This window comes from Nyctereutes procyonoides, unplaced genomic scaffold (genome assembly GCF_905146905.1).
Source record: "Nyctereutes procyonoides isolate TBG_1078 unplaced genomic scaffold, NYPRO_anot_genome, whole genome shotgun sequence".
In the NCBI taxonomy this organism is placed as follows: Eukaryota; Metazoa; Chordata; class Mammalia; order Carnivora; family Canidae; genus Nyctereutes; species Nyctereutes procyonoides.
In genome coordinates this window covers 791,040-818,234 of record NW_026575130.1, presented here as the reverse complement: position 1 = coordinate 818,234, position 27,195 = coordinate 791,040, and the positions used below count along the sequence as shown (strand labels likewise).

Genomic DNA, 27,195 nt, shown 5'->3' with positions numbered 1-27,195 from the left:
TCCGCCGCCACAACGTCCCTCATTGGGTCGCTTCCCGGCGACGTCAAATCGAGAGCGTCCAGAAGGAGGAGGGACTTCCGGGCTCGGGGGAGCCAATACTGGCCGAGCCGGAAATACCTATTGAGGAAAGGTTAAGGGATGCCGGGTGTCTGAAGGTCCCGGCGAATCTTGTATTCCACAGACTCAGAAGAAAAATAAGGCGGCTATTTATCCGCTAATTGTCAGCTTTTCGGGGCAGTGGGAAACAGGTGTTGGGACATGGACAGCCGCTTGCAGGAGATCCGGGAGCGGCAGAAGTTGCGGCGACAGCTCCTCGCGCAGCAGGTCCGCGGCCCAGGGAAGAATCGAGAATGCGCGTGCGCGGTTCCCTTCTCCCCCCCACCCCACCCCACCCCCTTTTCTTCCCGGTCTTTTCCTACCCGCTGCTGTGCACACTTTTCCAGGTCCGGCGACCCTGACCCCGAGGCCTCTTTGCCTTTCTTGTTCTTAACTCCCGCAGTACCCCGAATATTCTCCATTCTGTGCCGTGGTCCTTCTGTTGCTGATCTAACGCCACGATTGGTCTCCAGCAACCATCGTGGGATGCGCGCCGAGGGTCTGGCGCAGGGCTCAGTGAGGGGGATACGAAGCTTCTTTGTCTTTGTAAACAAATTACCGTAGTTCACGCAAGGGAACGTGATTTGTTATACCCTGTGTCTCTTCACTGTTTAAATGGTCTTTCTTGCCTTTCTTCGCAGCACCTAATTCTTGAGATTGTGGCTTCCTTGCGAAGTAGATTTATAGTGTTTTCTGGGATCCTGTCGCCAGACTGCATTAGAAGAAGCCTGAGTGTAAATTTTAGATGGTGCATCTTGTGTGTTGCAGCCCTCTTATGTTAAGTAGGGCACCGTCGTCATACCCCACCCCTAGTATTTGAATTCTACTCTGTAGCAGTCACAGCGAACCCTTGAAATAGGGAGCATTGACTCCGCATACCGAATGATGAAACTGAGGTTAAGTACATTTTGCCTCGTGTCACTCACCGCTAGGCCAGAAAATTGAACCCAGGTTTGTCTCTCTAAAGCTTTGTCTTCGCTGCTTCTTGTGTCTAAGTTAACACTTGATTAGGAGTGGACACATGCAGAAATGCAGTACACCTCTCCTTAAAGTCAGGCTGTGTTTCCCATCCTGCTATCCATATCCGTAAAAGTGATGGAAGACATGCTACGAGGTTTTAATGAGGCATCTTACTGTTTTTTCAGTAATGAATCTTGGTTTTAGTAAATGGAAGTTTGGAACTTCTACTCTTAAGATCTGATGAAAAGGTTTATGGCATAGTGTTAAAAATGTGGGAATTTGGAATCAGATATGGCTCTCTGGCATTACGATCTGGGGCAAATCAGGTGTCTTTTTCAGGCCTTCTTTTTCCCAGCTTCTTCTGTTGTCTTCACAATGTTCAGTAGCTTTGTTACCACCAAGTAAGGTTCTTTTTTTTTTTTTTTAAAGATTTTTTTTTTAATTTTTATTTATTTATGATAGTCACACACAGAGAGAGAGAGAGAGGCAGAGACACAGGCAGAGGGAGAAGCAGGCTCCATGCACCGGGAGACCGACGTGGAATTCGATCCCGGGTCTCCAGGATCGCGCCCTGGGCCAAAGGCAGGCGCCAAACTGCTGCGCCACCCAGGGATCCCCTCTTATTTTTTTTTAGTTTTGAATTCTTGGACCCAAAATGCATTCATAAACAGTTACTTATTGTGTCTTGCTATATACCAGGGAATCTAGTAGCCCCTGGCAATTCAACTATGAATAAAAAGTATTTCTTACCTTAAAAGAGCTTGCATAGCACATAAAATTTAATAATGGGTGCTGTTTAGTAAGTACCTTCAATGAATCAAGACACTGCCAAGCTTTCTATACACATTATCTTCAGTCATGCAAGTCAGATGCTATTTGCATGATCTAGATGCAGAAGATAGAGCTCAAAGAATTTAAGTTTAGCGTGCTGAAGTCCACAAAGTTTGTAAGTTTGCAAGCTACAGTTTAGGCTTTCCTATGCTCTTTGCAGTACACTAGCTGTTCCCTGGTCTTCTAGTTGGTTAGGAACCATTCCCCTTAAGTAAAGATATCTGACATAATAACAGACCTCTACGTTACCTACTAATTTCAGCCTTTCTTTCAGTTGCTTTTCTCTATGAACAGCACAAACTGGTTTATTACCTTCCAGAATGTGATTTGTGCAATATATACTTTATGATTTTTTTTTTTTAATTGTCCTTCCTTTCTGATTTCTGTCCATCCTCTAGAGCACAGCTCAGGTCAGAACTTTGTAATAAAAGCTATCTTGATCTCTCTGGCTTAGGCTCTTCTTCTACCTGGCTTACATTGTCCTCACTGTTGAGTACACTGCTTACATACTGTTACACAGAATATAAACATCAGCAATTTACACCTGCTTTTTACTTAGCTGTAGCTTTATTCCAAAAAAATTGTATATAGAAAGGATACCAAATTGTCCTAATTATTCAAATAATATATTTAGGGCTACCATAACAGAAAATCTATGATTTACTTATTCCAGTCGTTCCACAATTTTTTTTTGGATCATGAGAGGACAATTATACATATGAGCAGAATCTTGACTTAAAGCAGTTCTATTGTATACGTTGTATTCTAATGTAGGAAATCTAGTTGGCTCATTCAAATATTGAACATCTGCTGTGAGTCAGGCATAATGCAAGCTGCTGAACATACAGAGAGCAAGAAGAGTTCATCTCCTTAGGAAGTTTACATGTTAACTTGAGAAGTAAACAAAAGTAAAGATAAAATAATTGAAGTATAAAATAATTGAAAGTCGTGATAAAGACTATGAAACAATATAAACAGTAAGCAAAAGTAAAACCTAAATAATTGAAAGTTGTATTAAGTACTATAATCCGAATAAGGAAATGAGAGAAAAAGAAAAGTGGAAGGAGGCTACCCATTCTATATACTCTAAGGAAATCACTTGTACTCATCAGAGACATGAAGAAAGAGGAGTCAGCCATGGGAAGAAAGAAATCATTTTAACAGTGGGAAGTAGATGTGTGTTCTAACTAATGAGAATAGAGTTAAGATTTTATGGAAGAATTAAAATATCAGAAACAGTTGATATACTGGAAGAGATGTATCACTGGAGTGACACAACTCCTCAGAGGAGTTGTGAAGGGAGGCAGACTAAAAAGGTAGTGGTAATTGTTTAAAATCAAGGCTAACAAGACCACTTGCAGCTCTGATATTTTAGTATATTCCCTTTCCTGAGCTAAAGGGACTAATTAATCCAAATTTCCTCATGCCCTTCTTGTACTTAAAAATATCAAATGGTTCTTCATGGCCTATAAATTGCATTCTACGCTTGTTTGTTTGGCTTTTAAAGATTTCCGTGAACTGATCCCACTCTGTAGCCAGTTTATCTCAACTAGTTATTTGTTCTGTTTTGCAAAATTTCTCCAACTGCTAAACAGAATTTGCATTACCATTTTTTAGGAATTATTAAAGTTCAGTATTGTGCCTATAAATCATTGTATAAAGACTTGAATAAAACTGGATATTTATTATAGCACAGGATAAAGTGTATATGTGAATTGACAGATGCAAAGTGTTAGTGCCTATCACCCTATATACACTATACGTTAGCCGCTTTTTTTGTTATTGCTACTATTACTAAATTCTGTTTTATTATTTACTTAAAAAGTAGAGGATTGGCTAAAATTGTCTTATTTCAAATATAACTGGAAGTATAATATGCTTACTAGCTCTCAAATTTATTCCTAATTAACATGGTTTTGTTCCAAGGTATTTCCTATTATTCCCGCAAATTAATTAATCTATTTGCCTGCTGACATTGTTAAGATTTTTTGTTTTGTTTTGTTTTTTTAAGGATTTTATTTCTTTATCTGAGAGAGTGCACACGCGCACTCACAGGCACACACAAACGGGGCTGGGCAGGGGTGGGGGGTGGAGAGAAGCTGACTCCCTGCTGAGCAGGGAACTGTAATGTGGGACTCCATCCATGGACCCTGGGATCACGACCTGAGCCAAAGGCAGACATTTAACTGACTGAGCCACCCAGGTGCTCCTTGTTTTGTTTTTTAATATCTGATATATTAAATGTTACTACATAAGCTGGGAAGGCTATCCAGTGCATTACGATCTAATTTTTGGTTTTTGTCTTTTCTCAGTTGGGAGCCGAAAGTGCGGACAGCATTGGTGCTGTGTTAAATAGCAAAGATGAGCAGAGAGAAATTGCTGAAACAAGAGAAACTTGCAGGTAGTTGAATATTTATTTTTTTTTTTTAGTGACATGAATATTGTGAAAATTTGTTTGTTTTTTAAGATTTTATTTGAGGCAAAGAGAAAGAGAGAGAGGACATGAGCAGGGGAGGGGCAGAGGGAAAGGGACAAGCAGACTCCCTGCTGAGCAGGGAGCCCAAAGCTGGGCTTGATCCCCAAGACTCCAGATCATGACCTGAGCTGAAGGCAGGCGCTTAACTGACTGAGCCACCCAGGTGCCTTGGGTTATTGTTTTGATAAACATAATCCTAGGTATGAAGTGTGTTGTTAATGACAGGCATCAAAATAAAAGATTTCAGTTTTTAGTATTCATGAATTATGAATTATGAATACTTATTTTCTGAATATAATAAGTTCTTATTCATAAAGCAGTTAGAAAATGTAATGTTAGACTAAGGATTAGCTTATATACCATAAATAAATAATTTATATTTACAAATTCTTATAAGAAAAAACAGGCTTTACCCTAAAAGCAGTTTTCATTGGTAGTTCAGAAAGCACTTCAGAATTTTTCAGTATTCTGGTTATTAATTTGAATATCAATTTTTCTTAAGACAAATTAGAATGATAACATAATGTAGAAGTTTCTTTTTGCCATATATCCATTACATGAACTTAAGTTTCTGATTTGGTTGCTTTCTCATAATAATAAAATACAGAATTACCAATCAGGATGTATAACTTTTTTGATTTATAAACTGAATGAATAGATACCGTTTAATCAGAAAAAAGTGCCTTGTTCTGTTTTTATAAACTGTCATTTAATATTATTAATAGCTACCATTTATACATCTTTCTATATCTGTGTGTGATACTCCAGTTTTAATTTTTCAGGGCTTCCTATGATACCTCTGCTCCAAATGCAAAACGTAAGTATCAGGATGAAGGAGAGACCGATGAAGACAAAATGGAAGAATATAAGGCAAGTAGAGAACAGAGCAGTTTTATGATCAAGAAAAAAATAAATCCCTACAATAATAGATTCTTATCCAGGAAAATAAATATGGTGAAAAGCTCAATTTTAAACTTTCTAAAAGAATTGTTAGTAGCATATGTATACAGGTATACCTCGGAGATACTGCAGGTTTGGTACCAGACCACCACAATGAAGTGAATGTTGCAATAAAACAAGTCAAATGAGCCTTTGGCCCAGGGCACGATCCTGGAGACCCGGGATCGAATCCCACATCAGGCTCCCGGTGCATGGAGCCTGCTTCTCCCTCTGCCTGTGTCTCTGCCTCTCTCTCTGTGTGACTATCATAAATAAATAAAAATTTTTAAAAAAACAACATATGGATCTCATACACATTAAAAAAAAATAATAAAAAATAAAACAAGTCAAATGAAAGTTTTGGTCTCCCAGTGCATATAAAAGTTATGTCTGTGCAATCTTACAGTCTTTTAATTGTACAATAGCATTAATGTCTAATTAAACAAAGTGTATACCTTAATTTAAAAGTACTTTATTGCTAAAAAATTCTATCCATTATTTGAGCTTTATAGCAAGTTTTAATCTTTTTTTTTTTTTTTTTTTTCCCTGGTGGAGGGCCTTGCTTGCCTCACTATTGCTGCTTTACCTTAAGCTTTTATGTTATGGAGATGTCTTCTTTCCTTAAACCTCGGAACCGACCTTTATTTACTTCAGACTTTTCTATGCAGTGTCCTTAACTCTCTCAGCCTTCATAGAATGGAAGAGAGTTAGGGCCTTGCTCTAGATTAGGCTTTGCCTGAAAGGAATATTGTGGCTAGTTTGATCTTCTGTTCAGACCAGTAAGCTTTTTCCATATTGGAAATAAGGCTGTTTCACTTTTTTTCATATCATCTGTGTGTTTACTGAGGTAGCATTTTTTTCTTATCATCTGTGTGTTTACTGAAGTAGCATTTTTTTTTTCCTTCAAGGACTTTTCCTTTGTATTCACAAGTTAGCTGTTTGGCACAAGGGCCCCAGTTTTGGCCTGTCTCGAATTCCACATGCTTTCCTCATTAAGCTTAATAAGTTTTAACTTTTGATTTTAAGTGGGAAATGTACAATTCTTCCTTTTACTTGAATACTTAGAAGACGTTATAGGGTCACTAATTTTAATATGGAGTCTCAGGGAGGCCCAAGGAGAGGGAGAGAGACACAGGAACCACCAGTTGGTGAAACAATGAAAACACATTTATGGATTAAGTTCACTATCTTGTATGCACATGGTTCATGGTGCCCCAAAATAATTAAAATGGTAACATCAGAGATCACTGATCATAGATCACCATAACAGATATGATAATGAAGAAGTTATAAATTTTGCAAGAATTACCAAAATGTGACACAGAGACATGAAGTGAACAGATGCCATCAGAAAAATGGTGCCAGTAGACTTGCTAGCAGGGTTGCCACAAACCTTTAATTTGTAAAATATGCAATATCTTCAGAGTGCAATAAATTCAAGCACAATCAAATGAAGTAATTCTGTAATCAGTTCAATTAAGATCTTTATTTCAGTTTCCTCATTTTAATATAAGAGGTGACATATAAAAAGCATAATGCCTAGTAAGCACTGGACAATAATATTCTTAAGTAAGAGTAAAGAGGTAGATGTATCAGAAACTTTGGATAATTGGACCAAATTTTGAGTGGCTACAGTACTGTCTTTTTGAGTTGTGTTATTCCATGTTTATTATAGGGTAGTGCAATTAAGATATTTTGAGGACTCATGGGCTAGACAACAATGTAGAACCGTTTCTGAAAAGGCCGAAGAAAAAAACACAACTTCTAAATCTATACTTAGAATAGTTAGTTGAAAAGAGACTATTAATAGATAAAAAACCTATCCCCATTTTTTTCAAGTTAGTTGTGCAACTGTATTTAATAGAGAAAAGAATGCATAGTTTCAGTAAATCTCTAGGAAGTTTAGGGATAAAATTACCTAATCTCATAAATGCCATTTTGTGTGTTCCATTTTGGTATATGCTGATATGCAACTTAAATATTACTGATTATTGTATTGGTATCATTTTATTTTATTTATTATGATTATATAAATATGTATATTTTAACCATATCAGTTCTTGATATTTTTGACCTATAAAAATAGCAGTTTCATACGGTTAGAAATAAATTGCCCCATCTGTAGTCATATCTTTCATGACTTGAGCTAAATTCTAATACTTATAGTATGATGAGATAAATAATACTAGACAGCTCAGTCAACTAAATCAGTAGTTACAGATATTTATTGGTAAGAATGAAAAGGAAATTTTATTTATTGTAAACGTAACTAGATAACGATGAGAATGCAAAGACTTCAGTATTTGAGTTTAATGATAATTTGAAAAATAATATCTTAGGGAAATGAAATATTTATATTGAGTCTCAATACTCAAGATATCATGAATACATAAAATATTCCTCCTATACATAAAATGTCTACTTAATCTTCCTTTTCCAAGGATGAATTAGAAATGCAACAGGAAGAAGAGAATTTGCCATATGAAGAAGAGATTTATAAGGATTCTAGTACTTTTCTTAAGGTAAATAAATTTTCATATCATAACTTCACGTTTCAGCTTTATGCATGAAAAGATTTTAAATACTTACTATTTTCAATATTTTTTCGGTTTTTGAGGGATCATTATAAAATAATCATAAAATGTTCTTGAAATAGTCTTCTGATATTTGGCTGGTTAGGATGAGATAATGCTGTATCAATGTCTAGCTACTAAAGATTAATACTGTCATTTTAGTTGTGTTTTCAAATATTAATGATTTTTTTAATCTATGTATCAACTTCTATTTCGTATGACCTCATAATAAAAAATAAAGTACAGAGTTAGTGTATCTGCCATTAGAGTAAATGCTTTTAATTTAATTTTGACTTTTTCTTTAGGGAACGCAGAGTTTAAATCCCCATAATGATTACTGCCAGCATTTTGTAGACACTGGACATAGACCTCAAAATTTCATCAGGGATGTAGGTATGTTAGATTTGTTGGGAATATGCTATTGCTAACTCTTGATTACATACATGTAGTTTATTCATTTTGTGGATTATTTCTAACAAAATTATTTCCCCTGGCTTGGCTTTTCTAATTCCAAAATTATTTTTCGTGGCTTCCCATTTCCATTTTCCATACTTCCCGTATACCCTCCTTATCCTTCCAGCAGTGTACTTCCTTCCTTCCGTCCTCCTTCCTTCCTTCTTCAGTTTGGTTCTGTGCATTTTTATTTTACCTTCATTTATTCTATGATGCTTTTCCTTTCTTTTTGTAGATCTGATTTTTCTTCCGTATATTATTTTTTTCCTTCTCTCTAAAGAATTTTTTTTTAACATTTCTTGCAAGGCAAGTCTATTGGCAACAAATTCTCTAAATTTTTATTTTTCTAAGAAAGTCTTTATCTCAAAGAGTATAGAATTCTTGTTTGGTGTTCTGTTTCTTCCAACACTTTAAATATTTCACTCTAATCTTTTCTTGCTTTCATGTTTCTGAGAAATTGGATAGAATTCTTGGTTCTTTGTAGGCATAGTGTTTTTTCCCTCTAGTTTCTTTAGGATCTTTTCTTTATCTTTGATTTTCTGTAGTTTGAAAATGGTACGCTGTAGGTTTAGAGTTTTTTTTTGTTTTTTTTTTTTTTTTTTTTTTTTTTAGCATTATCCTGCTAGATGTTCTCTGAGCTTCCTGAATCTGGTTTGTTCTCTGACATTAATTTGGGAAAATCTCAATCATTATTATTTCAAATATTCTGTTCCTCTCTCTCGTTCTTCAGCTATTTCCATTACACGTTAGATCTTTTGTAGTTGTCCCATAGTCCTTGGATTTTCCAGCCTTCTCTTTTCTTTTTTCTCTTTGCTTTTCAGTTTTTAATGTTGTATTAAGATATTCTCAGGCTCAGAGGTTCTTCCCTCAGCCCCTGTCCAGTCTACTAAGAAGTTCCTCAAATGCATTACTCCTGCATTTTTAAAAACAGCTTTATTGAGATAATTCACATACCATATAATTCACCCATTTAAAGGATATAATTCCTTTTTTTTTGGAAATCCAGTTTGTATAGTCATTACCACAATCTAATTTTCATTTCCCCTATAGAAACTCAGTACTCATTAGCAGTCAGTTCCCATTTCCTCCTCCTCATCTGCCCCCTCACCTTAAGTAACCATTAACTAACTTTTTGTCTCTAACAATTTGCCTGTTCTAGACATTTCAAGTAATGGAATTATACAGTGTGGCATTTGTATCTGGCTTCTTTCACTTGGCACAATGTTTTCAAGGATTGTTGATGTTGTGGCATGTCCCAGTACTTCGTTTATTTTTACTGCCAAATAATATTCCATTGTATGTATATACTGCATTTTGTTTATCCATTTGGGTGGTTTCCACTTTTTGGCTGTTAGAAACAGTGCTTCATGAGTATTCATGTAAAATTCTTTTGTGAGCATATGCTTTCATTTCTCCTAGGCATGTAACTAGGAGTGGAACTGCTGGGTCATATGTTAATTCAGTGTTTAACTTTTAGAGGAACTGCACAGTTGTTTTTCAAAGCAACTATACCATTTTATATTCCTCCCAGCAATGTATAAGGGTTCCAGTTTCTTTCCATGCTTGACATTTACTATTGTCTGTCTTTTTAATTATAGCCATTCTAGTGGGTATGAAGTGATAATTTTCTTGGGATTTTGACTTACATTTTCCTAGTGATTAATTTAGGCATCTTTTCATATGTTTGATGGCTATATAAATACCTACTTTGGAGAAATATCCAAAGGCTTTGCCTAGTTTTTAATTGATTACTTGTCTTTTTATTATTACTTTATAAGAGTTCTTTATATATTTTCTGTTCAGGTCTCTTACCAGACCTATGATTTGGAAATATTTTGTCCATTCTGTGGGGTTGTCTTTTCACTTTCTGGTAGTATCATTTGCAACACAAAAAAAATTTAATTTTGGTATAATCTGATTTATTTTTTTCTGTGTTGCTTGTAAGGAATCTTACTCTTGAAGTAGAAACTGATTTTAATATTTTCATGAGCAAAATTGAGCTATAGCATAAAAAGTTATGATAATGCTAAGTGAAATAAGCTAGTCACAGAACAAATATGCAGATAATTACAGAGGTACCTAAAATAGTACATGTAATATGATAAATACCTATACTTTTATGAGGTACCTAAAACAGTCAAACTCATGGAAGCAGAGAACAGTGGTAATCGGGGACTGGAGGAATGGGAAATAGAGAGTTGTTATTCAATTAATAAAAGGTTTTGGTTATGCAAGATGAATTAGTTCTAGAGATCTACTTTATAGCATAGTGCTTATAGTCAGCAGTGCTGTTGACTGTAGTCAATAAAACTTTAAAAATTTGTTAAAGATAGATCTCATCTTAAGCATTCTTATCACAGTTGTATGTACACACACACATATACACATACAAACATACCCAGAGGAACACAGAAAAACTTTCAGTGGTGATGGATATGTCTCTTACCTTGGTTGTGATGATTTCACAGGTATATGCATATGTATGAATTCATTAGATTCTGTACATTAAATATGTGTGTGTTTTATATATCAATCATACTTCAGTAAAACTGTTTTTTAAAAAAATTATGATAGTTGTATAATTGAATGTCAGTATTCACCTTTCTGCTTTTAAGATACTTACTTCCCCCACTGGAAAGATAAAATGCTTAGGAAACCATTATGGATTGAGAAAAACTTGCACTTTCTATTTTGTAGAAGGTTGAGAGCCAATTCTACTGTGATTAAAACTTGACTATAATAAAATCTTCAAACTTGTTTTATTTGAAATTTGTTTTATAAGCACTCATTAAGGAGGCTTTATAAAATCTTTCACTTTTACAGTTTTATATTAAAGTTATTAATATCTGTATTTGTAGTTTTTAAAATTAAGATGCTTACATGACTTATATTGCTAGGAATATGTTTCTTATGGGGGAAAAGAAAACTAAATAAAAGCTTTTAGGAATCTTTGATATTTGAAGACCTACTTTTCCCTACAGTTCTTTAAACAGGGATTATGCTATTTTACCTAAAATCTCTTCTGAGCTCAGAGATCTAAAACAGTTTTGAGAACATGGGAACAGTGAATCTCCTGTTTTTAAGTACCCTTTGTAGCACTTATACATGTTTCCTAAGACCTTAAAGCCTGAAAATATGTATGAGGATTTGGTGTATAATGGTGTGGAGATGTGAAATCTTTAAAATTACAAATACTGATACAAGAAATACTTGTAGAGAAAGTAACTTGTCTTGGAGGTGAGAGGTAGTCTACTGTTAGGGGACATATCTTTACTAGATTTGTTCCAGGATTGTGTCCATGAGCCATAGCCAATTTAAGATCATTGGCAGTGTTTTTCTCACCTCTAACTATTCTGTTTCTTCCTATACATAATCATAAGAAAAGAAGAAATACTTTCCCGCCCTTGATAACTATTTAAGAAGCTAAGTACAGGGGATCCCTGGGTGGCGCAGCTGTTTGGCGCCTGCCTTTGGCCCAGGGCGCGATCCTGGAGACCCGGGATCGAGTCCCACGTCGGGCTCCCGGTGCATGGAGCCTGCTTCTCCCTCTGCCTGTGTCTCTGCCTCTCTCTCTCTGTGTGACTGTCATAAATAAATAAAAATTAAAAAAAAAAAAAAAAGCTAAGTACAAACCTCAATAATCACTAGATTCTTAAGAAGAAAGAATTCTTTTAGTTAAGGGAAAAAGGGAAAAACATGATAGAAAGGAGTTGTTTTTTCTCTCCCTGAGAACTGAATGAAAGACTAGACTTAATGCTATGAGCAAATTTAATTTAAATATGAGAGATTAAATGATTTATTGATTTGGACTGGGCTTTAGAACATCTGGGTTTTTGTTTGCATGTGGGATTAAGGTGTGTGTGTATATATATATACATACATATATATATATTATATATATGTGTGAAAATTTTTTTAAATACTCAAAATTAACTTTTTTAAAAGGACACAGGAATAAAGTATTGTTTGTGTTTTGTTTTGTTTTCCTGGAAGGGCTCATAACCTTTGAGTTCACTGATATTAACTTCAATTGTATTGAAATTTAGTACTTAGTATTTTTTGTCCTCAGGTTTGGCTGACAGATTTGAAGAATACCCTAAACTGAGGGAGCTCATCAGGCTGAAGGATGAGTTGATAGCTAAATCTAACACCCCTCCTATGTAAGTGTGTTTTTTCAGTTACTTTTTATTCTCAACTCTGGCTTAAAATAGCATTCTTTTTATCCTGTAGCCTTTGTATTTGAAAAAAATTCAGCACCTATATAAGATTAACATACTGTGTTTTATTCTGTATGATAAAATAGATTCATTTGACATTCCACTGCTCAATAAACTAGTAGGTTTTCATTTTATTTTTATTTTTTCAGTTTTCTAGATAATTTCCTTAAAGTGTCTTTAAATGTTTTTTTCTTAGAAAAATCATTCATGTTTGTTGTATTCTTGAGTTTCTTAAAATGTTTTTAAATGACTTTTTCTCTCAAAAAGCAGTTTATTTATTGGAGGAAGTTTAGAAAATTTAGATGAAGGAAAGAAGAAAATAAAAATTAACTATAACTCAGCATTCAAAGATACTATTCTTTTTTTTTCCAAAGATACTATTCTTAACATAGTGGATTATGAAAATTCATTTTAACCTTCGCTAAACAGAATATTTTCCTTAAAATGTGTAGAAAGTCTTTGAAATTGGAGATTCTACTTAATTCACATTTAGCTTACCTTGAACATTTTATACATTTAACAATTTGCTAAAATGTATACTGTTAGTGATTAGAGGAACTAGAAAGAAGTCTGAATGTGCAGAGAAAAGTATTGGCAGATTCTAATATTCATCCAATTTAAAAAAATCTTACTCTTCAAGTATTTTACATTTAAATTACTTTCGTAATATGTATAAATAACCTTTCAGTAAAGGCTAATAGTAATTTATACTAGGTAGCCAGAAAAGGTTATTAATATAAACAACTTTACTAACAAACTGATAAAATTATATCCATCTTTAGAAACAATTTTTTAGAGGGAGGATTTTAAAACTAACAAATAATTTTTCTAACGTAATAATTAAGAAAAAAATAATGTGATAGTCCTTAGAAAATTCAGATGATGATGGAACGGGACTCAGAGACTTATTCACATACTAATATGGATTTTCATTGTAAAAATGAGAGTACATTCTTGATGTACATGGGGGAATATGATTTTAGTTTGTAGCGCGATTACATCCATCTCCTAGAGAAGAGTGTGGGTAGATGGTTTACTGTCTATACTGAAGAAAGATACTCCTGCATAAAAAAAATCAGTAATTAGTTTATAATTACTTTGTAAATAGTGTTTAGTAATATTTAAGCAATTCCTTTCACTATCATCTGTAAGGTATTTGAAAATCTTAGTCATTTTTTATGCCTTAATCAAATAGGTACTTACAAGCAGATATAGAAGCCTTTGACATCAGAGAACTGACACCTAAATTTGATGTGATTCTTCTGGAACCCCCTTTAGAAGAATATTACAGAGAAACTGGCATCACTGCTAATGAAAAATGCTGGACTTGGGATGATGTATGATGAAACTTTCTACATTGTCATTAATTATTTATTTTTCAAATGAATATTTATTTAATGAGAAGATTATAAATATTCCTACCTTTTTAAGAATCATAAATATATAGTATATGATGTAGCAGAAGATCCAGGGTACATTGACAAATATTGCACTATCTTTGGTCTGATTCTTCTTTTTGGGACAGAAATTGAACAGGTAGTGAGTAAATTGTCTCTAGAAGATTCACAGTTCCAGTCTTTAAGTCTTTGATGTATAGCTAAAAAAGTCTAAAAACAGAATGATAATTCTTTCTGCATTTGCTTAGTTTTAGTAAACATTAGAGTATATTACATAGATATAAAAAAGATGGTTTCTTTTCAAGAAGCTTAGAGTATAATAGATAAAAAAGATACATAATTTTGGTATAATTGTAATAAAATTACATTTTCCTAAATAAATTAAGCAAACGGATAACTTTAGTTACATCAAGTTACCTGTTTTTACCGATAAATAACAAAAATAAAAAATACTTACTGAATACCACTTTGCTAGGTAATGTGATAGGTACTAGAGATTCAAAAAGAATAATATCTGGTACCTGAACTTAAGGAGCACAATAGTTTAATGGGATAAATCAATATTTATCTAACCAGATAATTGCATTATTATTTTGTTAGTTCTGTAATAGAGAACTGTATAAGATGATCTGAGAAAAACTGACCAAGCCTTGGAGGACAGGTACATGAACAAAGAGGAGGTGACATATTAACATTATAAATAGACTCATTGGAATTGACCAGAAAGAAAGGGGTGGGATGGTGATTCCAAATGGAAAGAACAGTAAGAGCAGAATGGATGGAGGCAAAGAATATCTGGTGTGTAGGTTGATGTTGTTAGAAAACAGATTGGGACCTTTTTGAGATGATGTCCTCTTAGAAGCTTAAACTTTTATCCTGAAGACATTAAGGAGTATTTAAAGGGCTTTAACCAGTTTAGTTAAATGGTCAGATTAGTGTGTGGAGGATGGACTAGAGGAAAAGTCTGGAAAATGGAAAGCAGTTAGAAGACTGTTGCATAGCCTAGTTAGGAGATGAAGGGATCTTGAATTGGGGTGATGGTAGTAAGAATAGAAAGGTGATAAATTTAGTAATGTTTAGTAGATGCTATGGTGAGATCTAGTGATTGGACTAAGGGTGGAGAGTTAAGGATGATTCAAAGATTTCAGTCTTGGGGTAAGTGGGTTGAGTTTTCACTACTTAAAGAGTGGATTTAAGAAGAACTGTATTCAAGGAATTAGATCATATTGAATATGTTGATTTTGAGGTGTATGTGAGACATCCATGTGGAAGTTGTAATAGGAATATGTCTTTCAAAGGACAGATCTGTGTGTGAAAATACAGACTTAGAAGAATAGCACATCAAATCTGTGAGAATAGATAAATTTGTCCTGAGATAGTGTCTTAATTAAGATAATATGTGGATTGACAGTAAAGCCTCAGAAAACTTTTAGGGGCACAGATAAAACAGAGGTCAAAAAAATGGGTCAAAGATAAATAAGGAAAACCAAGAGTATGAACATCATAGGGATCAGGCGAATAGGGAATTTCAAGGAGAGAGTAGGCAGGAGCTGTTGAGCACAGAGGGGATGTAGGGAAAGGAAAGGGCTGACACTGTAAGGCTGGTGTGTCTTAGGAAACTGCTGAATCCTTGTATGTGCTCCTCTGAGTTAATGATAGTTACTCTTATTAATAATTATTTAATCTTCAAGATAACACATCCAGTTTTTCCTCCTTGAAGATTTTCCTTTCATTTCATTCCCTCTGACACTTTTATTTACATTTTTATGGATCTTACCACTTTGAAAAAGTTTTTTCCATACTCTGATGATAAATGTAATTTGTGCTGATTGTTGACCTTCAGAAAGATAACAGTATATAGTATTCGAAAAACAAGGTGAAAGACATAATACTCTTGATATTTATTGATGAGAAGTTTTCCAGATAGGTTGCACAAATTTATGTTCCTTCCAGTAGTGTTTAAGAAATATCTATTAAACCATATGCTCATCAAAATTGATTAGTATAAAAACAATCTTTATAAATCTTGAGTTAGGTAAAAAAAAAAAAGAAAAGAAAATTGAAAAACTAAATCTCATTATGTCTGATTAGTATAGTTGATCCTTGAACAATGTGGGTTTCAACTGCATCATTTTACTTCTACATGAATTTTTTACAGTGCAGTAACATAAATGTATTATCTCTTCATTATGATTTTATTAATAACATTTTCTTTTCTCTAGCTTACTTTAAATATAGAGTATAAAATATATAATATACAAAATATGTGTTAGGTGACTGTTTGTTATCAGTAAGGCTTCCAGGCAACAGTAAGTTATTAGTAGTTAAGTTTGGGCAAGTCAGAAGTTATAGTAACATTGTCTATGGCGGTATGGGTTGGTGCCACTAGCCCCTCATTGTTCGTGGGTCAAGTGAAATTAGGTTGAACTTTATTTTCTCTGGCCATTCTCTGAGGTTTGGTTAATAAAGGTACACGAGCTTCAATTATATGTGACAGACTAATAGAGTTTTTGAAATAAAGGAATTTCATTTTATATGCATATTCTTGATTTCAGTTTAATTTCAATGAACAACACTGGCTGGCATACTGAAATGTTTTGTCTGGCCCTTGAGCCCTAAGTTCTTAACCTTTATGTGAAACTATCCTAAAGAAAGTGCCATTAGTTAAAATATATAAAATGTAAATAAGAAAAGAGTTTGGATTTCACAAGTATTCTCTTTCACATTAGAGAATCAGTAGTGCTCAATTCATTTTGATAAAGTATATAAGCACTTACTTAAAATACCAGCTTTTAACATTTAGAACTGCAATGCCGGAAAGAGTAATTTGCTTCATGTTCTTCCCTAATGTGTATTATCACTTATTTTTAGCTATTTCATGTATAACCACGTGGGAATATGTGTGTGTGTTACATATTTACTTATTCATGTGCCTCTGAGAATATTAGATGAGAGACTGCAAGATTTAAAAAGTCAGAAGTATAAAACTCAATAGGTTTGTACATACTATAACTTATTTCCATTATTACTGTCAAATAATGTTTTTCTATTTAGATTAAGTTTAGAAATGATATGGTTATAACTTAAATGGATCTAGTACTAAAGTTAAGATTTTTTTTTTTAAATAAATGAAATGTAAATGTTTGCCTGAACCGTGGTCTCGAAACTTAACTGTGGCAGAAAACTAGAAGAAAAAGAATATCATATAAAATGATTGCCCTAAGTTTTTATTTAAATTCCAGTTAGTTAACATACAGGGTAATATTAGTTTCAGGTGTAGAATTTAGTGATTCATTACTTACGTAAAACACCTGGTGCTCATCACAAGTGTCCCCTTAATACCTATTACCTATGTAACCCATCCCCCTGCCTCCCTGCCCTCCAGCAACCCTCAAGTTTGTTCTCTATAGTTGAGTCTGTTTTATGCTTCATCTCTTTTTTTTCTCTATGTTCATCTGTTTTGTTTCCTAAATTCCACAGATGAGTGAAATCATATGTCTATCTCTTATTTTGCTTAGCATAATACATTCTAGCTCCATCCATGTCATTGCAGATGGCAAGATTTCATTCTTTTATATGGCCAAGTAATATTCCATTGTATATATACCACCTCGTCTTTATCCATACACCAGTTGATGGACATTTGGGCTCTTTCCATAGTTTAGCTATTGCTGATAATGCTGCTATAAACATTGGGGTGCGTGTGCTCCTTTGAATCAGTATTTTTGTATCCTTTGGGTAGTAGCACAATTGCTAGATCTTAGGGTAGTTCTGTGTTTAACTTTTTGAGGAACCTCCACACTGTTTTCCAGAGTAGCTGCACCAGTTTGCATTCCCACCAACAGTGCATGAGGGTTCCCCTTTCTCCACATCCTTGCCAACACCTGTTGTTTCTTGTCTTGTTAATTTTAGCCATTCTGACAGGTGTGAGGTGATATCTCATTGTAGCATTTCCCTGATGATGAGTGATGCTGAGCTTCTTTTCATGTGTCTGTTGGCATCTATATGTCTGTCCTCTTTGGAAAAATTAGACTACTTTTTTTTTTTGCATTTCAGACTTAAAGTGGTTATTATAATGAAATGTGCATATTGACTTATTTTATGTAGAACTTTTTTTTTTAAGATTTATCTATTTATTTATTTATGATAGACAGAGAGAGAGAGAGAGAGGCAGAGACACAGGAGGAGGGAGAAGCAGGCTCCATGCCAGGAGCCCAACGCTAGTCTCGATCCCGGGACTCCAGGATCGCGCCCTGGGCCAAAGGCAGGCGCTAAACCACTGAACCACCCAGGGATCCCCTTATTTTATATAGAACTTTTGTAGATAATGGAGACCAACTCTTCTCCAAACATTTGTTATATTTCATTTTAATTTTGCCCCTAATTTTGGAGTAATTTAACCTCTTTTTCTTTATCTGTAAATCATAAAGGATTGCTCTCAAGCTACATCTTATAAAATTCCATTATTCTGTGAATATGGTCCCCCATAACCTTTCTCTATATAAAATCAAGTGTGTGTATATGTGTGTGCATGTGTGTGTTTTCTTAATATAGAATAAGAAAACAGGATAAATTGTAAGGATACAATTTCTTTTCTAATGAAAATTAGTACATTTAAAGAACACATCTACTGAAAGCCTTGATAAATCTCAATGGTTGTTCTTTTGGATTTAGGATGAATGGGAAACAAAATACTTTTATGCAGTATCGTTTTGGTTTCCTACAGATAATGAAGTTAGAAATTGATGAGATTGCAGCACCTCGATCATTTATCTTTCTCTGGTGTGGTTCCGGGGAGGGATTGGACCTTGGAAGAGTGGTAAGATGGTTTTCTTGAAGTGGATTTTTAAATTCATAAGAAAAAGTGTAAGAAGTTTGAAGATAGATGTCATTTTGTCCTTTGTTTCTTGAATAGTTGCTTAAATATTCAGAAGGAAAAAAATATGTTCAAAAAAGAATGCATGAAAGGCAATACTCTTTAGTTAACTAGCCCAAGGGATCAATAAGTCAAAATATGATTTGTTACAACTTCAGGAGGAAAACAGTTTAGACATTTGAAACTGCAGCTCAAAAACGGGCTGCTTAGTGTCATTTACTGCTCATTATGAGTAGCTAAAAAGTATTCTGAATAACGTTAACTCCTGAATTCCAAATAGAAGCCAAATCAAATTGGAAAAATAACAGCATCTGGAACACATGGTTTGAATGATTGCATGAGAGTGAGAAAGAAGTTACATAACATCTGTATTTATGTTAAGCATCTTATATTTACTGTATTTCAGAACTTTATTTTTATTATAATATTTTGTCTTCTAAGTGGAAACAAAATAGCATATGCTTTTTTATCCAAGAATCATGGAAGTGTGTGGCTAAGAATTAGAAGGCTTCATTTAGTTTTGGTCTCAGTTCTGCTGTCTAGCAGTGAAACTTTGGGTAGAGATTTTTATTCTGGTGGGTTTCAGTTTCCTCACTTGTTATTATATGACATCTTTCATTTTTAGAACATTACTTGTTATACAGCAAATGATCTCATTTAATCCTGTTAATTTTAGGAAGTGCCCAGTTGACAGATAAAGAATTTAAGTAGGATTATATTGAGATAAATTTGTGCTGAAATTCTGAAATTCTACAATTACTTTGTATGCTTTATATAAATAAGAAGTTTGAGACTGTTGGTTAACATCGTTGCTTGCGTCATTTATTAACTCCCAAGGTTAAGACTATAACTGTATTCCAGTTGGGTATCTATTTTTTTGCTGGCACTTCTCCAAGATTCTCTGGAAAAGCTAAGAAAATAGAAACATACTATTTTTATAGATATATTGGCATTTACCATTTATAAGCTGTAACGTCTGGCTTTGGGCTTGCCTTCCAACTGGCAAATTAGGTTGAAAATGATTAGGAGGCGTTAATCACATTTGTTTATGCAGCAGTCTGTCATATTGGTGAAAGTATATTTTGGCCAAAAACGATTACAAAAATAATTTAACATGAGAAATACTCCTGAGCTTTTGTTAAATTGATTAGCGCATGAGGATTTAGACTCTTGTGAATAATGAATATCCAGTATAAAACAAATAATTAGTGACAGGAACAGATACTGATCTTGATTTTTGAGATTTTAAAATCCAACTTTCATTTTAAGATGTTTCTCACTTTACAGTAAGAGCATTCCTCAAATGAACAGTACCAACAGTATTGTACTGCACAATTTACTTATTTCCCCTCTACTTTCCTCTTAAATCGGTGAGTGGGGGAAACAAGGACATACCTTTGTTTTTAATCCCACCAGCTAATCAGCAGTAGGCCTTCAATTTGCCACTCTAAGCAATGTATTAGCAAGTACTTGTTACATGTTCTTACATAACATTCTAGGACACAAAGGGTCAAAACTCTATTTTCTAGATTGTATAAAGATGAAAGTAGTTTTACCCAGTAATGAGATAAAGATAATAATTTTAAGTCTGAGTATTTTGAAGTTGTTAGTATTAAATATGTAAAAATAAGACTCATTTGAAAAGAAGCTATCAGAATACTTTCAATAGTTTTTAGCTTTGTCGGAGGATAGAAAATTGAGGTGCTAGGAAACATCTGTTGAATTATTCTATGATTAAAGAGGGGCTGAGTTTCATAATTTAAAATCCACTTTCTATTGATGACAGTGGAAGGTAGTATTAAAGAATTGGAGTATTATGTAATCCTTTCTATGTCTTGATACTATACTTAACTGTATAGATTATATTTATATCCAAAAGGTATCTGTACATCCTGTATAGTGGCTGTTTATTTAAAAAGTAGCATTTTTTTTTTTTCCTATTTCTGAACTTAAAATTACTGTGACATCTTAGAGGTTAGTGTCTCAAACCTCTAGGAAGTTTTTTGATGCTGGTTGGTTATTTTTAAGTATTATTTATTTCTTTTAGCTAAGAATTTCTTTTTTTTTTAATTCTTTCATTTCTAGTGTTTACGCAAATGGGGTTACAGAAGATGTGAAGATATTTGTTGGATTAAAACCAATAAAAACAATCCTGGAAAGACTAAGACTTTAGATCCAAAGGCTGTCTTCCAGAGAACAAAGGTATTGCTTTGCTGTTTTGTTTACTTTCATTATTTTCCCGCAGGCTTTTCCAAATGACTGTATATTGTTTAGTTTTGGTAGAAAAGCTCTTTTCTTAGACTTGTACAAATGGCATTGAATAGTACAGTGGTACATCCAGTTTAATTTAAAAATATTTTATTAGAGTAGTACATCCAGTTTAATTTAAAAATATTTTATTCACTGTGTTAGATCAACAACCTTCACTGTCCTGGAGAAGGTAATATATATTCTTTTGTGTCCTGAACAGCTTTAATTCTTAGTCAGTTACGGGCTTTTGTACCTCTGACCCCTCCAGACTTTGTCCCTTTCTCTGGGCCTAAAAAAAAGAAATGACAGCAAGACTGACAGCTGGCTGGCTTAGAGGCATACTCTTGTCCTTCAGTTTTGCCTACATGAGAACCCCTGAGAACTTCTGCTCCATACAAATATCCTGTTACTATCAGGCTTTAAAAGTTTGTCCTCCAGTCTTTCCCTCTTTAGGGAGCAGCTGGTGGAAGAGTCTTGTTAAGTGTTTCTTAGACTGGAAAATTCTTTTGAGGGGAATCTAAGGGAACCTTTGCCCTGATTCATGGAGTCAAATGAAAGATTAAATTTATTTAACCCATACTCCTGCCATTCAGATTAAATAGGGAAGGTAAAAAAAAAAAAAACAAAAAAGAAAATTGTTTGATTTTCTCATTTTCTTACGTCAATTAGAAGTTTGTGTAGATGATTAAAGTCCCCTTTCCATATAAAAAAGCTTGCATCTTGTTTCCATGTAAAAAAGCTACATATCATTTTGATCTTGGATCATACATGAGGCCTAGTATAACACCATTTTAGGATCCCAAGGTCAAGTGCCATGTTTTCATAACTGGTGAAAAGAAGTTATCTAGTGTTGCAGAGGAAAAGACAGTGGTCAGTTGACACAGTTCTAAAACATCATGGCCCCAAATTTAATACTGTCATGTCTAGCTTCCCTGGCAGTCTTCCCACATCCAAAGATCCAGGTTTTCCTATTGTGTTTTTGCCCATGGAACTATTTCCCAAAGATGTGGAGAAATGCAGTTTGTTTTGGAATTGGGGACATCAGAAATGTAAAATGTGGGTAGCCCCGGTGGCCCAGCGGTTTAGCGCTGCCTTCCTCCCAGGGTGTGATCCTAGAGACCCGGGATTGAGTCCCACGTCGGGCTCCCTGCATGGAGCCTGCTTCTCCCTCTGCCTGTATCTCTACCCCTCTCTCTCTGTATCTGTCATGAATAAATAAGTAAAATCTTAAAAAAAAAATGTAAAATATTATGAAATATGACTTCTGATGAAGAAATTAATTGGTTTGCTCTTTTTTATTTAGGAACACTGCCTTATGGGGATCAAAGGAACTGTTAAGCGAAGCACGGATGGGGACTTCATTCATGCTAATGTTGACATTGACTTGATTATCACTGAAGAACCTGAAATTGGCAATATAGAAAAGCCTGTAGAAATTTTTCATATAATTGAACATTTTTGCCTTGGTAGAAGACGCCTTCATCTATTTGGAAGAGATAGTACAATTCGACCAGGTAGGACCTCAGAAAATCTTTTAAAAACTTTATGCCCTCCTGGGATATAGGTGTCAAGAAAAAGCACACACTGCTGTGTAAAATAAAGTTCTTACGATGTATTTGGTTCCTCTTGCTATATTTCGATATACCAAGCTTGTTCTTGTCTCTTTATGGTCCTCTCATTCAAATACCTGACAGACCTTTCCTCACAACTTCTAAACTGGCCACCTTCCCACTCCACTCCCTTCTTTCCACCACTCTCTTTCCTTTTACTTGGTTTTCTTTTTCTTCATAGCACTTATTAGATGAATCACAGATTCATTTGGACAGAGGTTTATAGTCCGTTTCTCCAGCATGCAGTCTCATAGAAGGCAAAGATTGTCTTACTTCTTTCTACCTGGCATTCAGATCATTCAGTAAATAATGTGTTGAAGAAATGCATAAATGAATGGTTGAATAATCCTGCAGAAAATAACCATACATTTGTGAAATACAGATCTTGGCTTTATGAGAAACCAAAATACCTACCTTGTTTACTTTATATGTATAATGGTGTTGTCTTTTCAAAATTTTAGTAAAATTAGTAAATTTTTAGTAATAGTAAAATTAGTAAAATGTGAATTTACTATTTTGAAAAAAAGTAGAAAACAATTAGGCTGTTATGGAGGAAGATTTTTTCTTTTTTTTTTAATAGCAATTTGCATTTTTGAAAGACGACAAGTTTTTTTTTTTTTAATTTTATTTATTTATTTACGATAGTCATAGAGAGAGAGAGAGGCAGAGACACAGGCAGAGGGAGAAGCAGGCTCCATGCACCGGGAGCCCGACGTGGGATTCGATCCCGGGTCTCCAGGATCGCGCCCTGGGCCAAAGGCAGGCGCCAAACCGCTGCGCCACCCAGGGATCCCGGAAGATTTTTTCTTAGAGGGCACAACTTCTATGTACAAAGTATTGAAATATCAGTATATGCTGTTTCTTTTATTGCTATCTCAGAAGACGTGAAATTAGCATTTCTTTATTCATGATATATAAATAAGCAGCCTGTTTAGTATGTTAGAAATCCAGTTTAAAGATGGAAAGAGCCAGAGTCTTGTTTGTTTTAAATAGCCTACATTTTATAAAAAGTAGGAAAAGTTAAAGAAGTAATAATAGACTAATTGGCTGTGAAGGTACCTAAGAATTTAAAAGAAACTCTGATTTTCATTCTAAAAAAAGTAATCCTTTAAAGTTGCCTTAATTTGTACATATAACATAATTCGTTATCTCTCTTCTTACCCATCAGCTACTTCTTTGTGGGTGTACTTTGATGAGCACAGTAACTTGAAAATACTTCAGAGTTAGAAATCCATGATCTTAAGTTTCATGAAATTATGTAAAATAATAAACAGAAAAGTAAATAATTGAAAAATCAGTCTCTATTGGACATTTACAGTTAATTTGTAGTTTTTTCCATTCCAGATACAATTTGATCAGAAATCAGTAAAGCTGTCTAGCAATATAGCTGACAAAAATACCTTTGTACCTGTAGAGGCATAATCTGATCATAAAATTCTGAGAATTTTTTTTCTTTTAAGATTATTTATTTATTTGAGAGAGAATGAGAGCACAAGCTGGAGGAAGAACAGAGGGAGAGAGAAGCAGACTCCATGGTGGGTAGGAAGTCCAATGCAAGGCTCAACTGAGAAATTATTTTTATTTCATATAAGATGTATATTTGAATTGGATTTTGAAGGATGTAATTTTCAATAGGTTGAAAGGATCGAACAAACAGATGGAATTTTTGGTTTTTGTTGTGTTTTTTTTTTCAGAGGTAGAGATTTGTACGGAAATAGATACTATAGTGATAACTTTTTTTTTTTTTTTAACTCAAATGAAATTGTCATGAAAAGCATTAATGAGAAATGTGACTGGAAAGGTAGTTCAAGGGATCCCTGGGTGGCGCAGCGGTTTAGCGCCTGCCTTTGGCCCAGGGCGTGATCCTGGAGACCCAGGATCGAATCCCACGTCAGGCTCCCGGTGCATGGAGCCTGCTTCTCCCTCTGCCTGTGTCTCTGCCTCTCTCTCTCTCTCTCTCTCTCTCTGTGACTATCATAAATAAATAAAAAAAAATTTTAAATTTTTTTTTAAAAAAAAAAGGTAGTTCAATGGGACACCTGGGTGGCTCAGCGGTTAGCATCTGCCTTAGGCTCAGGGCATGATCCCGGAGTCTGGGATCAAGTCCCGCATTAGGCTCCCTGTGAGGATCCTGCTTCTCCCCCTGCCTATGCCTCTGCTTCTCTCTGTGTGTCTCTCATGAATAAATAAATAAATAAATAATTTTTTAAAGGAAAGTTATTTCAAGCTGCATCATAAAAGACCTTAGATAACATATACATGAATCTGTGCTTTGTGGAGAGCCCTAGAAGGTTACACAGAGAAGTGACATATTTTAAGGTTTGTTTTAGGCTCTCCACTTTCAGGGAGGAGAGGCTGGGAGAGCATTACAATATGTATATGTGTCTGTGACATGTACAGGAGGCTGGCCTAGTAGAAAAATAAAGGCTCACATTTGAGGGTGGCAATAGACATGGAAAAATGGGAATGAATAGGAGCAACATGGTAGTGGTTGAATTTCTGGCACCTGTCAGCAGGGTTAATGTTGTGGTTCGGAAGAGTAGAGGCAAAGTTGGTTCCAGGATCTTAATCAGAAAACAGTGGTATTATTTTCCCAAGTAGGAAGGTAAGCGAAGTTTATTACATTTTCACTGAGCCCAAACTCACTGTAGTGTGTAGTTTTTTTTCTAAGTGCTAGTCTTACAAAATGTGAAACATGGATGGAGACGAGGAAGATATATTACAAAGTTATAATCATGCAGGTGAAATAAGATATATACATACGAAATCTGTATAACCATGATTAGATGCCATGTGTTGTAAAAAAGATAAATATTGAGTGAGTGATAGGGGGAACTTTAAAAATACTTTAGAAATTTGAAGTAGCTCCGAAAGGATCAGTAAGAGAAATGAGGGGAAGAAAAGATAATCTTTCTTTCCGTCTATTTCAGGCTGGCTTACAGTTGGACCAACCCTTACAAATAGCAACTATAATGCAGAAACATATGCATCCTACTTTAGTGCTCCTAATTCCTACTTGACTGGATGTACAGAAGAAATTGAGAGACTTCGACCAAAATCACCTCCTCCCAAATCTAAGTCTGATCGGGGAGGTGGAGCTCCCAGGGGTGGAGGAAGAGGTGGAACTTCTGCTGGCCGTGGACGAGAAAGAAATCGATCTAACTTCCGAGGCGAAAGAGGTGGCTTTAGGGGGGGCCGTGGAGGAGCACACAGAGGTGGCTTTCCACCTCGATAACTTTGTAAGACCATGATCTATTCATGCCCCTATACACCTTCTTTACTGTAGTTTGAATTCCAAATGGGAGGCTTTGTTTAGTACTCAATTCCAGCTTGCATTTTGCTTTAGTTTCTTTGAGCTGCAGGAATATTTTAGCCAATCTCCCTTGCAGTCATTACACACATTGTGTAGTCTTGTCCAGGATAAACAAATCATCCTGCCTTTGGTTATGTGCATGTAACTGAATAATGAACAAATTCCTTTCAGAGACTAATTTATTCTGATAGATTCCAACTAATTACAAAGTCTTTTGCTTTTTAGAAATAATTTAACTGAACAGTGAAAAAGACCCAGTCTGTAGTATGCTGTAGTGCCAAGAGCATTTGATAATAGGCATCCTGCCATTGCTGTCATAGTAAATAGAAAGCTGTTTGAGAGCCTTGAGAGAATGGAGTTGGGACAGATGGTTAACTTCTGTCAAAGTTTTAACATTTTCTTGGTGAAACAATAAAAAGAGACTTCTTTTTAAAAAATCTTAAACTCAGATATGACTACCACTGAGAAATTGAGAGAATTTGAACAAAATCACCTCCCAAATCTAAATCTGTTAGAGGAGGTTGGCACTCCCAGCAGTGGGCAGAGGAAGAATTTAGTAGGTAGCCTTAAAGAGAAAAAGCTCATCATAATTTGAGTTGCATAGCTCCAGATGACTGCTAATCACACTTCTTCAGAAGCAAAGGACAAATATCCAAGTGCTAGACCTTTGGTGTAGACCTGAACTTGGATTGACTTTCAAAACAGTTTCATATTCCTTATCAAAGTAAAAGAAATTAGGCAACAACAGAGACACCTGGTTATCAGGTGTTTTGGAAAATAAAGTACTTGGTGGTGAGGAAGTGATATCTTTGAACTTGTTATGGAGAAAACAATATAAAAATCAATTACAGAAAACTCTAAGACAGCTTAGAAAACAGAATTGCAGTTGCCTTTTATTAAAACCATATGGTGTGTTGTTTTTAAGAGCCTGGTTTTGCAGATCAGTTGGTTGTATAAAACTTAATGCTGTCATTTTTCTCTCTGTACTATAATTCATGTTTTAAATGAATCTGATGAATGAAATACCCTTATTCTTGAAAAATATATTTTTATTTGGTGTATGATTTTTCTAATGAAACTTTAAACCTTTGAAATGTGGGAGTCTGTTTTCTGTAAGTGAAATTGCCTTTGTTAACCTAATGAAAAAGGACTGACTTAAGATCAGACTCCTGTTTTGATCTGTGAGCATTTTAGTAGCCATTCT

The 27,195-nt window shown here is 34.6% G+C and overlaps 1 protein-coding gene across 1 annotated transcript; it reads left to right on the top strand.

Annotated features, from left to right (window-relative positions):
- The first annotated feature begins 108 nt into the window (after positions 1-108).
- METTL14 (methyltransferase 14, N6-adenosine-methyltransferase subunit) lies at positions 109-27,035 on the top strand. The gene is made up of 11 exons (XM_055342512.1): positions 109-324; positions 4,200-4,288; positions 5,146-5,233; positions 7,744-7,824; positions 8,181-8,268; positions 12,398-12,488; positions 13,741-13,882; positions 18,669-18,761; positions 20,904-21,020; positions 22,372-22,582; positions 25,609-27,035. The coding sequence occupies exons 1-11, from the start codon at positions 259-261 to the stop codon at positions 25,911-25,913; spliced, it is 1,371 nt and encodes a 456-aa protein (XP_055198487.1). The 5' UTR covers positions 109-258; the 3' UTR covers positions 25,914-27,035.
- The last annotated feature ends 160 nt before the right edge of the window (positions 27,036-27,195 follow it).

Excerpts from the sequence above, each read along its gene's own strand:
- METTL14 (XM_055342512.1), top strand. The coding sequence starts at position 259 with ATGGACAGCCGCTTGCAGGAGATCCGGGAGCGGCAGAAGTTGCGGCGA. Across the intron at positions 8,269-12,397 it reads AAATTTCATCAGGGATGTAG|GTTTGGCTGACAGATTTGAA; the intron begins GTATGTTAGATT and ends TTTTGTCCTCAG. Across the intron at positions 22,583-25,608 it reads AGATAGTACAATTCGACCAG|GCTGGCTTACAGTTGGACCA; the intron begins GTAGGACCTCAG and ends CGTCTATTTCAG.